This window comes from Mustela erminea, chromosome 12 (assembly GCF_009829155.1).
Source record: "Mustela erminea isolate mMusErm1 chromosome 12, mMusErm1.Pri, whole genome shotgun sequence".
Classification (NCBI taxonomy): domain Eukaryota; kingdom Metazoa; phylum Chordata; class Mammalia; order Carnivora; family Mustelidae; genus Mustela; species Mustela erminea.
Window position 1 is genome coordinate 42,835,259 of NC_045625.1, and position 13,852 is coordinate 42,849,110.

General features: G+C 40.9%; 1 protein-coding gene across 2 annotated transcripts in view; it reads right to left on the minus strand.

The window, feature by feature from the left end:
• TEK (TEK receptor tyrosine kinase) overlaps positions 1–8,211 on the minus strand; it is a 96,073-nt gene extending 87,862 nt beyond the window's left edge. Inside the window, exon 1 of one of the 2 annotated variants that reach the window (XM_032306250.1) lies at positions 7,757–8,211. In XM_032306250.1, coding sequence (XP_032162141.1) covers positions 7,757–7,808 — 52 coding nt within the window. In that variant the 5' untranslated portion in view covers positions 7,809–8,211. The remainder of the gene's footprint in view (positions 1–7,756) is intronic. The other variant, XM_032306251.1, reaches the window with a different exon arrangement.
• Between the last annotated feature and the right edge of the window lie 5,641 nt (positions 8,212–13,852).

Sequence of the window (13,852 nt, forward strand, 5' to 3'; positions counted from 1 at the left end):
TGTTTTGTGGTTGTTTTTGACAGAGGGATCAGAATTGGAAGCCAATCCCAGATTCCCAGATGTCTAAAGCAGTCCTGTCCCCAGGGCGGAGTCCCCTTTGGCTGTGCAGCCAGACGCCTTGCACAACCCAGGCCCCGCGTGCCAAGGTTAAGCTGGTTCACCATCTGACGGCCGCAGAGCTCTGAGTGCCTCCCTGGCCCCAGCAATGTCAATACTGCCTTCCTGACTCCGCCTATTGTATCTGGAGAAAAGTGGCCGAGCATTGTCTTCCAGCGCTCCCCCCAGGAAGCATGATATCACCCTCTAACAAAGGCGGGAAAGCTGACAGATCTGCTGAGATGGGTGTGACCACCATATACACCTCACTGGTCAAACTCTGAGCAAGGGCAGTGGCCAACAGAAAGCTAACAGCAGCCACCCAGAGTGTCTGTCATCTGGCCGCCGGACAGGCTCCCCTGTCATATCCATACCATGTCCCACAGAGAACAGCGGGGCAGAAGGAATTCACTCCCTCTCATCAGCAGACGTGTTGAAAAGAGGAGTCTCTCCACCTGGCAGACCCACGCCCCCACACCTGCCCCTGCTGCCTTGGTAAAGAAACATGGAGAGGAGGATGGTCAGATTCCTGAAGGGACAAGTGGAGGTGGTGGGGGGATGGGGTGCAGAGGAAAGCAGGCACAGATCAAGCTAAAAAACATTGTGCACGTGTACTAGGAGTAAGGAATAGTCTGGCCAGACTGGTGGGAACTCGGTTATCAGTTCGAAATTCCAGAAATAAGGGAGGCAACTTTAGACATTCCCTTTCCTGAAGGCTGGGAGTGATGCCAACTGATCGTCTGACATCCCTTCCAGTTCTGGTCCAGAATGTTATGAGTGCAGCTGGTGTTCTGTAAAACAACACACCGATACTCTGGTGCTCCCACGTCAAGCACGGGGGCTGTCACTCTGCTGTCCCTATCCTACTCTCCTCTTCTTAAAAAGCTCTTCTTCTTTAGCTACTGCCACACCAATTCTCTAAAATTCCAGAAAAGAAATCTGATTGGATTTACTTCTCTTACCAACTCCCTGACTGCTTCTTCATAGAACCCTTGACTTCCTATTTTTCATCCTTTAATTTTTGTACACATCCATGACCATGGCTTCACTTCCCATAAACCAAGGTTGCCTATGTCTCAAACCCTTGCCCAGTCTCCTTTATCTAAGCTTCAGACCCAGAGAGCTCAATTTTGCTAAATATTTCCCTTTTCATGGAACCTCAATGTGAACATGAACAAAATAATGACGGGCTCCATCTCAGCTCATCTCCAGCCAGTTACTTCTGCCTCCTTTCCCAGCACTGTGAATTTTACCACCGTTACTCAAACCAAAACCACGGAGCAATACTTATTCTGTCCCCTATCACTCAATCTCCCAAATGCAACGCATCACCAACCCTTATAGCTTCACATTCTCAACACCCCTGCCCATCCAGGCCTTCCTTCCTGGAGTTTTGAAGAGAAACATTATTAGTCTGGGCTGATACTCTCTGCCAGGTCAACCCATCTTCCATACCATTATCACAGTGAATTTTCCAAGATATAAATCAGCTGTTATGGGACAAACACCATACTAAATTTCAACATGTACAGAATGAAGTACAAGTTACTTAAAATGGTCTACAAGGCCCTTCCCTTTCTGACCCCAACCATGATTCTCCACTCCCACCCTACATTCCAACCTTACTTGACTTTCTTGAACTTGCCTTGCTATTCCACACTCCCTGCTCCCTCTAATGGGAAGTGCTTTCTTCCCTTTTCCTTTTTTTTTATTCTTAGTTTTCAAATCATTTGGTTATGAGCAACTTATAATTACAATTGGCAATAATTGGCAATATCCACAACTACTTAGGAATTCTTGCAAAGTGAGGAAAATCTAACCTACAGATTGTTGTGAAATATTATTCATTTTATTCCTACTATGTTCAGCAACTCATGAAGTTGACATTCTATGTTTTTAGACATTTAATTTAGATTTTAAAGTTCCTTTTTAAATTGAAGTCACTAATAGTTTTTGTAGCTCTTGAAAAGCTTGATTTTCTATGTATCCCTATGGTACCATTTATCACATCACATAATTCATCTGCCTATACTCTTCTTTCCTACTAAAATGTGAAGGGAGAAAAAAATGACTCATTCCTTTTTGCATTCCTCATAAGTAGTACAGTACTTGGCATAAACTAAATCTTCAATATGTCTTCATTGACCGAAATGATAGTTGAGTAAAGGAATGAATAAAATGAACAAAGAAAAGGTGGGCAAGAACTCAAAAATCTATTGAATAAAGAGTCTATCTTTCGGGTGAAATTCAATAATAGTACAATATCTAATATTAGGTAAAGGCCAGGTTAGACCCATCTTCATGAATTTTTTTTATGTTTCGCATCTAAGGGAATAAAGGAATTTTCTTTTGACCTTGTTCACATCATATATATATAACATAAGCTAACATTTTAAGATTTGAGCAAATACAACTTGCCATTTACATGAAATTGATTACTGTCATCCAATTATTTGTTATTTTTGTCATTATTATTACTTCACTGTGACTAAAACCCTTTCTACAACATTCCCTCTTTCTTTCAGGCCTGCTGTGGCATACCAACAATTTCTTATTATGGCATATTAAACTCTATCCAATAAAGATTATTCAACATCAAATGCATGTGTTATGGAGAATAAAAAAGAAAAGAAGTAACATCTCTTGCCAAAAATGTTACAGGCTAATGTACTAAATGCATGTGCCCAAATCACAAAGACACAGCCTCTATGGTAAGGGAACTGAGGATTAGGGGAAGATCATGGAGGAAAATTTGGCCTAGGCAGGTTGAGTTGAATATGTGTTTGCTGAGTAAGCATGGAGAGTGTCCTTTCCAAATGGTTGGAGGAGCATAAACAAGAGCCAAGAGGAAGGAATGCATAGATTGTAGAGATGAGCCTGACTGAATGCAAAGAGCCTAGAGCAAGGATGAAGAGGAGTGAGGGGAAGCTATATCCAGTGCTCCACATTGTTGGAGACGAACATAAAACTTGTGGAATTAGATAAAGTTGATGTCTTTTAGAAGGAGAGTACCTCCTCTCTGAGCAGTGACTTCCCTACATGCTGGAGAATATCGAACTAGTCTTGAACTACCACAGAGTTCCTCATAGAAACACTTATTATTATTATTACTATTATTATTATTATTATTATACTTGCTTCATTTATTAAGGAAGTTCTTACTGGCTAAGCTCTCTATTTGCATCACATGCTGCTCATAATGACTTTGGGAAATAAGTCCTCTCATCCACGAAAGAGGAGAAAACAGCGGCATTGAGAAATCAAGTGACATTCCCATAGTCATCAAATTTGAGCTTAACCCCAGATCTGTGGTTTCACAATGCATACTCTTCACTGTTTCTCCTGTTTTTTGTTGTTTGTTTGTTTGTTTTGTAGCTCCACCTCAGTCTCCAAGAGTAGTGGCTTCGGAAGCGTCATCATAGCACATGTACGCATACGCTGTTTTTCCTCATAAGGCATGTTGAGTTAAAATTCAGGAAACACCCAGGTTGGTTTCACTGGGCAAAGATGTTGGTGGCTTTTCTGAACTCTTCTTCACTTAAATGATCAGGGAAGAGCCACAAACAGTAAAATGAAAGGGATGTAAAAGAGAAGTGTCTTCAGACGATCCTGCTAGAGGATCACCCCATCTATGCCTCAAAATTCTCCAGTGTGGGAGTTCACTCATCATGGGGATGGTGGTCCAATATTCAGAAACTTTCTATCAATCAAGCTAAACTCCCTTCATCCTTGTATGCTAGATCTAGCAAAATACAATGTCAATCTATGGTGTCTTCTCTATGGAAAACCTTAAAAATTCATCTCTTTTCTCCTGGCTAAATATTTTTCTAAAGCACTTACCTTCTTGCTTGTCCACTCTGTTTGCTGTCAAATTTCTCAGTCTCTTCAGTGTTTAATAGATATTCTCTGAGCAATAACGTGACTACCTTTTTTTATGTTTTTTAAAAAATATTTTATTTATTTGACAGAGAGAGATCACAAATAAGAGGAGAGGCAGGCGTGGGGGGTGGGGAAGCAGGCTCCCTTCTGAGCAGAGAGGCCAATGTGGGGCTTGATTCCAGGACCCTGAGATCATGACCTGAGCTGAAGGCAAAGGCTTAACCCACTGAGCCACCCAGGCACCCCAAATGGATAAAGAAGATGTGGTATATATACACAATGGAATACTATGCAGCCATCAAAAGAAATGAAATCTTGCCATTTGCGACGACATAGATGGAACTAGAGGGCATCATGCTTAGCGAAATAAGTCAATCAGAGAAAGACAACTATCATATGATCTCCCTGATATGAGGAAGTGGAGATGTGACTACCATTTCTTTTTTTTTTAAGATTTTATTTATTTATTTGACAGATAGAGATCACAAGTAGGCAGAGAGGCAGGCAGAGAGAGAGGAGGAAGCAGGCTCCCTGCTGAGCAGAGAGCCTGATGCGGAGCTCGATCCCAGGACCCTGGGATCATGACCTGAGCTGAAGGCAGAGGCTTTAACCCACTGAGCCACCCAGGCGCCCCGTGACTACCATTTCTAATGTGGACCTTATATTTCTACTAAAGTCAACTGTTGCAGCTTATCTATTACATTTCTAGTAAACAGAGCACATGTTGGCACCTATGAATTGTGTGTATCACCAAAATGTAGGTATTATTCCCTAGAACTTTCAACAAAACAAGACTCTCTCACACTGAACATAAATATATACATTGTGGAAACCAAACTTCACATTGATCCATTTTAAAATGTTATCTTTTGGGTTTGGTCCACTTATTCATCTTAGAGAAATCATCTGAATACAGATTCTGTGGCCTAACCAATAAGCCATCTACAGGGAATAAGCAGGTTACACAATCATACACATATCTTTTTACTAGACAAATTTATAACGTCAGAAAAATTTGGAATCCACCCATATGACTCCCCCAGAAGACACAGCACAATCTTCTGAAATGGACTTGGATGAGTACTTCCCTCCTCGAGAGAGGTCTTAAAAGAACCAGAACTCTTGCAGGAAGCTCTCCCAGCATAGAGCTGAAAGGGAAATCCTGACATTTCCAACAAAGACAATGCTTAGGAGGGAGCATCTGTGAAGAAAGCAAAACTCCTCCCTGTGAGACTAATTCCCAGGTGTGTCTCTAGTCCCAGCTTCTGGACCTCCACCCTAGATTACTCAGACCCGATATAACCTTCCAAGACCAGCCCTAAAGAGAAGGTTCCATCTGGGACCACTTCCCTGACCTTGTAACCGAATTTCCACTGTCATTCCAGACAAGATATCCACTATTAGAGATAATAGTTGTTATTTAAAATGCCAAATGAAACAGGAAAGAGATATGAAGGCACACTACTAGAGACTTACCATTGGGTCGGTGTTGATCGTATAGGACATACTATGATAAAGCACAAAGAATAATATATTTTGTATTTCTGCATATACAATTCTTTAGACTAAACAGCCTGACTGGAGAGAATGGGAGAGTAGGGAAAAGCTAGTGTGTTTATGAGAACTTGTTTGGAAGTTGGCCATGATTCTCCCTTGGGAGGGGAAATCTCCATTCTCCACAATCTAGGGAATTCTTCTGAAAATTATAGACATTTTCCAACCCCTTATGGGTCAGTATCTGCCACCCAGAACCACCTTCATTGAGGCAAATGTGACATATTGTTTCAGTCCTCTATGTCCAAAGAAAAAAGGAATCAGAAACCACCCACTGGAATAGAGAAAGAAATGCATAAGCCGTAAGTCCTTTGTTCCATTAAGTGGTGCACGACTGGAGTTTGGTATAAAGAATGGCCTCCCCATGCCCCTCCCCCCCAAAAAAGAATGGAGTCCTATGCTTATAGACATGATCACGCTGGATTCTTGTGGCAATGACCAAGCATTGTGTATCCATGTCCATGGAGGGTTATACTGGCAAAGTAAGTTAGGATTCCAATACAACAGACCTTCCCCAGAAACCAACTTTGCTAGTGTCACCCTTTCTTTTCAAAAGGAGCATGAAATCCCTCTCTTTGAGCCTCTCCCTGTTGAAGTCAGGGCTATGTTTCCAGGGAACTAAGGTCTAGACACAGAGCAACTATTTCAGCCACATAATTTTTTTTTGTCTGATTTTATGTCTAAGTTTATGCTGCAAAGTACCATGATCCAGTCACTTTGAGGGGGAAAAAATGAATTAAAACTCTGTGTGTGTGTGTGCGTACGCACGCACATGTGTGCACACACAGGTGATTTAACTTATAAAGTATCTCAGAGCAACTGTAGCCCCCTGGGCTTTGCCTTATTGTAATCCTTGGCGTAGAGTAGTTTCAGATTTCATTTTACTGATAAATATGTCACACAGAAAAGCAAGCAAAATAAAAATGGAATCATGGTAATTATTTGTTTTAAAGGTGCCTATTACTAGAGAAATCAGCATTTCTATGTTAATATAAATAATTTGTACAAAACACTGAACCATCTCAGCAGTTTATATTACACAGTCTTAAGAATATTATTAAATCCTCAGTATAATTGGGTGTTGAAAGCAAACTGAAAAGCTATAGACAAATCACCTGCAATTCTCTTATCTTGTTGGATTAATTTTTTGACTATTTAATATAGTATTTCAAACATATAGAAAAAGATGGAAATAATGTAACACATACTTGTGTATGTTTGGATCCATTTCTAATAACATAATATAGGCTGCACCATTGAATTCAGCACATTTTCCCAATTTGATTTCCACTAACAATTCTATTTTCATTACAATAATTAGAATGTTTTCAAACTAAAAGGGAAAAGCTGCCGGCGATTAGAGTTGTGATTTGCACGTCAGGATTTCATTCCACTCTCAGCCAGTTTCCCACAGAGTGAGGGAATAGAAGAGGCATGCCACTATCTGGAGAATCTGAGCAACAGACAGACCAGATCCCAAAACACCCAAACCCACCATTTCTTAGCTCTCCAGCAGCTTTCGATACTCTCCTGTGCCCAGGGATCGGGGTAACTGCCCCAACTTTCGTCCCATTGGGATAATGAAGACTTTATAAATTACTACATGCCAAATATTTTTAAAAATCTAACAAAAATTATAAAGTCCTGACCCCAGCTCTAAGAGAAAAAGAAGAAAAGCCTTTGGCTGTTTTGCTTAAAGTAGGAGGTGGATAGATATGAAATCCTTATAGAAAAGCGTTTTTGTTCTCATTTAAAAATAACAATCTGCACATTGCTGTAAGTGGGTCCCATAATTCTCCGCATGAATTTTGTTTTTTACAAAATTATGGGAGTTTTTTTTTGAAGCAGGGAATTTTTTTTTTTTTTAAATAAGAAAACAATCCCAAATGAGGGGCAGTCAAATACTATATCACAGTAAGTGGATCTCTACAAATAAAGTGACCTGCTCAGTTCTCACAGAGTCTGCAGCAACACAGGTGGCAATTGCGCAGAAGGAAAACTCTAGAAAAATCAGTTCAATGCCGTAAAGACATTGCATTTCAATCCACACATAGATTAAATGGAAAGTCCTGGAGAAACAGTGCCGAAGCCACAGCTGCCCCTTGTTAACTAGTACTAACAGCTGGTGAGAAAGCCCAGAATCACTAACTCCGTTAAAAACAAACAAACAAAAAAACCCAAAATAAACCAAAAAAAACTAAATTCAGAAAACAAAGCCAAACCTTACCAGAAAGGAGCAAGCTGACTCCACAGAGAACTAAGCCGGCTAAAGAGTCCATGCTTCCCCAAATCTCTCCATCCAGTTTCCACAGATGTGCATGAGGTCCCAAGGAGCCTTTCAAACACACAGAGGTTTGTGACTTTCCATTCGCATGTTCTACTAGTTCTTGTTTACAAGTCAGAGGCAAGAAGGAACAGCACAGAAGCGGGCTGTAACAGTCTCATTTCTGTCTGAGCACAGGGAGTTTTAAGTTCCTTTTTCCTGTTTCCTTTGTAGATTAGGATGGGAAAGGCTGTATCTTAAAGGCATTTGGTATCTGCAGGGCCGGGGGCATGGCAAGCCCTATCCGTCTTGCAATTCATCAAACACTTCTCTATTGCTGTTGCTTCTGCCGCTGCTCTTGCTGCTGTTGTAGGGGTAGAGGAATTTTTGTTGGAAGTGTGGGTCCTGGTCAGCTTTTTCAGAACAATAGGGGTATCCTCTCATAGGCGGGAAACAGAATAACAGCCCTCCACCTATGGATGGCATGCGGGGGGTGGGGGGGGACCAGCCCTTCTCAGCCTCCAACAGCAAACGCCCTCCGCCCACCAGGTCCACCTGGGCTCCCTGACAGAGGGGCTTTCGGGTATGGGGTGGGGAGGAGTTTTGGCTTTTATTTTCTCATTTTAACCCACGTGGTTTGCATTGGTAAGAGAAGGTTTCCATGATGAGAGAACACAACCCAAAGGCAATTCATTTGGGTAATTACCGGTGAGGTCAACGCACAATGCAGCCCCGGAGACCAGAATCCAAAATTGTCGGCCTGTTTTCCTGCACACAGATGGTTACTTTTCTGGCCAAGAGCCCAAAAATATCCATGCTACTGGCTATGGCTTTAATTTTTATTAACAATTTATCTGAAGGTGATTTCATTTCTTAAAGCACTTTGTCTAGAAGAGTTTTAGTGATGACAGGAATTTCATGGTTCTTGGCCATTGGTGTTTCAGAAGCAAATTATACACAAAACTTTACAAATAACCTCTGTCAAAACCTAATATAAGGGATTCAATTGGGATAAAAATAGCATTCATAAGACCAGAGAGACCACATAGGCCAAAAGGAAAACAGCCTTTGGAGTAACCATAGCTAAAATGAGATCAGAAATGCTGAACTGATCCAGAAAATCATTTTTCCCTAACACAAACTGTGACGTCAGGACAGAATGTCAGTGTTCTTGTTCATCACCCTGCCTTCATGCCGGAGGAAAGAGCGGTCTGCTCCTCCTGACCTGCTCACCACAGAAAAAGGCAGGCGCTTCTTAGCCTTGCCTCATTTCTGTCCCAGGTTTTATCACATCAGTGATGATCTTGAGAACCATGGATGTTTCCAGTCTGCTCTGGTAGAAAGGCGCAGGCTGTTTTCGAGCAGACCTGAGTTCAAATACTTACTCAGCCACATATTTACTTAATCTCTTGGAGTCTCCGTTTCAACAGCTGTAAAACAGCAATAATATCTCCAATGGGGGGATTTTTGAGAGGATTACATGAGGCTGGCACAGTGCCTAATTCATAGAAGGCTTTCGTTAAATGTTAGAGTATTCATTTCCTTGAGTCTTTCCATTCAGTCTCTGATTTCCACCCCAAGCAATTTCTCTGAAAGCCATTCTCTCGTTTTATGAAATGGCTTTAAGTTTGGTGTTGTAAAGAATCAGCCTGGGAGTCGGGGATTCTGGGATCTTGTCCCAGCTCTGTTCTTCCTGTGAGACCTTGGACGAGTCATTTCCCACCTGCAGGCCTCAGTTTCCTCAACTGTAAAATGAAGGATTTGTACTGGATGTGACTAATTTCCCTCCGCTGGTAACAGTTCATAAGTCTAAATGACTAAACTGTCCTCTCACAGCATCCCTGAGTAGATTTCTAGATCCTCTTATCTGGGCAGTTCAGAGAAGATGCTAGCTTTGTATCTCAGTCACGGCGGAACCTAGAGGGTCACAACATGCTCTATTTTAAGAACATGGCGGCTGAGGCTTTGTGAGCTCTACTGGCCCCAGGCCATATGCGGCAACGAGGGAAAGCCTTGGAAATAAACAAACTCTAGGGCACCTGCCTCCTCAGGCACAGCTTCCTCTGTTTGTGCTTGATGGCCACACAAGGAAGTCTTTGCTCACACACCCTCCTGTTGGCTTGTTCTTGTGGGCCAAAGATGCTACTACCTCGCTTCCTTTTTTCAGTTATTTCTCTGTTATTCAGAAAAGCACCTCAGTTTCATCTTTCCCCCGTTATCCAGAAAGATCTACACTTACTGTTAATTGTTAAGTCCTCTCTCCTTCCCATCTCCAGAATAGATGACTCAGTTTCATTTGTAATCCAGAAATTCTGCTCATTATGGAAAAGGCAATGTTGCTCCATTATCCAAAAGAGCTATGTAGTTTGATCTCATCTTCCATGTAATCCTTTCCAATGCTATCCAAAGTATTGACCCCACTGAATAAAAACTGCTAGATTTCCTGAGCCTATGATTATTACATCACTAGTCAAAAGGCTGAGCAACTTTTCTCTGAGATGTCCGAATCTTTAGCATGTAAATTCCCAGTGTAAAGTGAAGATTATTGGAGACAAAAGTGGCTAAACATGCTCAGCTCTCATTTTCTGCCCTGTGGATATTAGAACATGAAGAACCGATCAAGGAACAATACTACAAGATTCACCAGGAGATGTGGGGCCAATAGGTTAGCAGAGCTGACTGGCAACATACTGGGAAGTTGCAAAACTGGATGGCATGCCAGAATTTCCAAGGGAAGGGAGAGGCCACTTCCACGTCTGGACAGGACTCTCCCCAGTACATAACGTATTAAGGAAATACCACACACTTGGACATGCCACAGCCCTTCTCTAGAAAGCGAGCTGTGGCCATCATCAGGGCCTCTCCATCCCTTGAAGAGCTTGTTGGGGGCCAGCTGGATCAGCTCTCCACCCTTAGCAGCTTGGTCCACATGGAAAGGTTGAAATTATCTTCCCATCCTTGCCTGACTAACTCTTTGCTACCTTCTCAGGCTCCAGAATTTCTTCCCTGACTGCTCAATTCAGATTAGGTCTCCCCTGTTCTCTCACAACTCCATGCCCTATTGTTCATGGTGCTAATCACAACTAGTAATCCTACATTTGTGTCCTTATCTTTTTTTTTTTTTTTTTGAAGATTTTATTTATTTATCTGACAGAGAGAGATCACAAGCAGGCAGAGAGGCAGGCAGAGAGAGAGGAGGAAGTAGGCTCCCCACTGAGCAGAGAGCCCGATGCAGGGCTCGATCCCAGGACTCTGAGATCATGACCTGAGCCGAAGGCAGAGGCCCAACCCACTGAGCCACCCAGGTGCCCCATGTCCTTATCTTTTAAATGTCTCTTCTTCCCACCTCAAGTTGACTGTAATCTTCATAAGGCAGAAGATATAAATTATTTACTGAATTCTCAGACCTGAGCATAGTGTTTGGCACATAGTAGGCCTTAAATAAATACTTCATGAGCTAATAAATTACTCACCACTCAATAATAAATTGAGTAATAAATTATAATAATAATTATAATAGTTATAATATAAATATATACTATGTATTATATAATATTATAATAATTATAATAAATTGAGCTAACAAATTACTCATTAGTCAGTAATAAATAATACTCACATCTAAAAAGGGCTTTGGAGTTAGGCAAACCTAGATTTCGTGTTACAGTTATGACTAACTCACTGTATGACCTGGGCCATTCACATCTCTGAACCTCAGATTCCTCTTCTTTAAAATGAGGGCAGGGGTCACCTGGGTGGCTCAGTCAGTTAAGCATCTGACTCTAGATCTCAACTCAGGTTTTGATCTCAGCGTCATGAGCTCAAGCCCTGCACTGGGCTGTGCTGGGTATGGAGCCTGCTTAAGAAAAAAAGAAAAGAAAAAAATAAAATGAGTGGAAATAATGCTTATTTAGCAAGGTAATAAATAAATAGTAACTGGCACAAGTGATATTTAATAAAGGCTCTCTACAGATTCTTTCCCCATTTACAGCCACCACTACCCCCCGGGACTGTTATATAGAGCTATTTGCAATGCAGAAATGAGGTCCCACACAGTCTAAGTGATGTGTTCAGCTGTGGGTAGCAGAGGGACTATTAGAATCCTGGTCTTTTGGTTTCCAATTTTTGCAAGTTTAATATATGACTCTTTTTTTTTTTTCTTTTGCTTAGTTCATCTTTAGATGAACTACAATATGCTGAAAAGTAGATAAAGTAGATAAAGAGAAATATAGGAAATATCATAAACATCAACAGGGTATACCCAGACCTTAAGAAAGTATGTGAAATGAAACTTTGACAGATAATGGAAAAAGCTTGATAACACTGAGGAATGTAGTCACTTCTCATTGTGCTTCCAAAATAGTAATTGCTAATACCAGGACCTGTGAGCACCCCACTGCCTTGCTTGCTCCAGGGAAATGAAAGGGAGCTTCCTTATGAGTCAAGCTTACTCAGTTTAGTTTTATTTTTCTAGACATACTTACAACAGAACAAAAAGAACCAAACCAGCAATGAGCAAACAAGGCACTTGGCTAATCTTTTCTTTTCTATTCTCTGGTTTTTGCACTTAATATAGGAAAAAATATCCATAAGAAACATTAAAAATCTTTGAGACATATTAACAAAAATATCAAGGGACAATAAAAAATGTGAAGAGGTGTAGAAAGTATACAATGTTACTGTGAATTGGTTTCACATGTCTAGAGGTCAGTATCACAAATATGTAGCAAAAGCCATAGATGTATATCCTTTAGCTGGGAAAATCCACTTTTATGATATATCCCAAGTGAAGGTCAAGGATGTGCTCCAAAATGTATGTACAAGGGCATCATAGAAGCATTGTTGACAATAATCAAAACATGGTCGCAATGTGAACAGCCAATAAAAATGGATGATTTATATAAATCATGATATACAATAAAATAGACAAAGTGTCAAAATGTCAGCATACTGACAGTGAAGGATATAAAGATGTTTATGGCATATTGTTGACTGGGAAAAAAGTTTGATCAGTGTGAAATTTACACACACACACACATACACACACACTCCTATATATATGACAAATGTATACCAAAATGTTAAATGCTATTATTTCTAGTTTATTAGAAAACTGACAATATTTTCTTCTTTATAACTTTCTATAATTTCAGCATTTTAAAAAATAATAAGAAGACTGGGGGAAATCCTTGAGAGAGTTGACCCAAGGCCATAGGATGTACCTTAAAACACCCAATGACAAATATGAAGGGGATCCAAGTGAAGCTCAGCATCGAGGGGGTGAGCAGATTTCCAGTGTTGGTTTCCCACAGGGTAGTCTTGGTATCATCCTGCCTTTTGTAGGGCTGTGGTTACTGAACCTCCAGTGCCATCACGTCTGACTTCTTTAGGACTTTCATGAACTTTTTCGTGAACCTTCTGTACTTAACAGTGGCTAGGAGAAAAGGAAGGGTCTTCAACAATTAAGTCCTGGGCCTCTGCCAGGACACCACAATTAAAGTGGCAACACCCACTCTGGTCTAGAGCAGAGCTGATGGCTATGGAAAATACGGAAAAAAACCTGACCCTCCATGAGCCTCATTTACTCTAAATCTTTTTTTTTTTTCTTTTAGCATCTAAATGACAAGGACTATGCCTGTTGCTGTAGGAAGAGATGCAGGTATAGAAGATGTAGTTTTAGCTTTTGAACCTCACAATGACACCGTCCTGGCATGACAATGATGTATCAAAACAGGAAAAGTTAAATAACAAAATCAGGCATTATGTAGCTAAATACCAAAGGGTGGTACTGGCAATAAAATTTTTAGGAGTCTGTGCTGTTGCCCCCAAGATTGCAGGGACTCTGTAATTCATTCCAGATGATCCTGTGCTATTTTCTCAATGGCTTGGGGGAACGGGTAACCGGGATGCCCCGTAACCACTATGAGACTAATATGCCACAGACAGAATAGACTGGAGGTATTTTTCATGAACTGCCCCCCACCCAAAAAACCCTTCAAAAAAGACAAAAATAATAAGAAAAAAGAGAAAAAGAAACTTTTATTCATCCTTCAAAATACA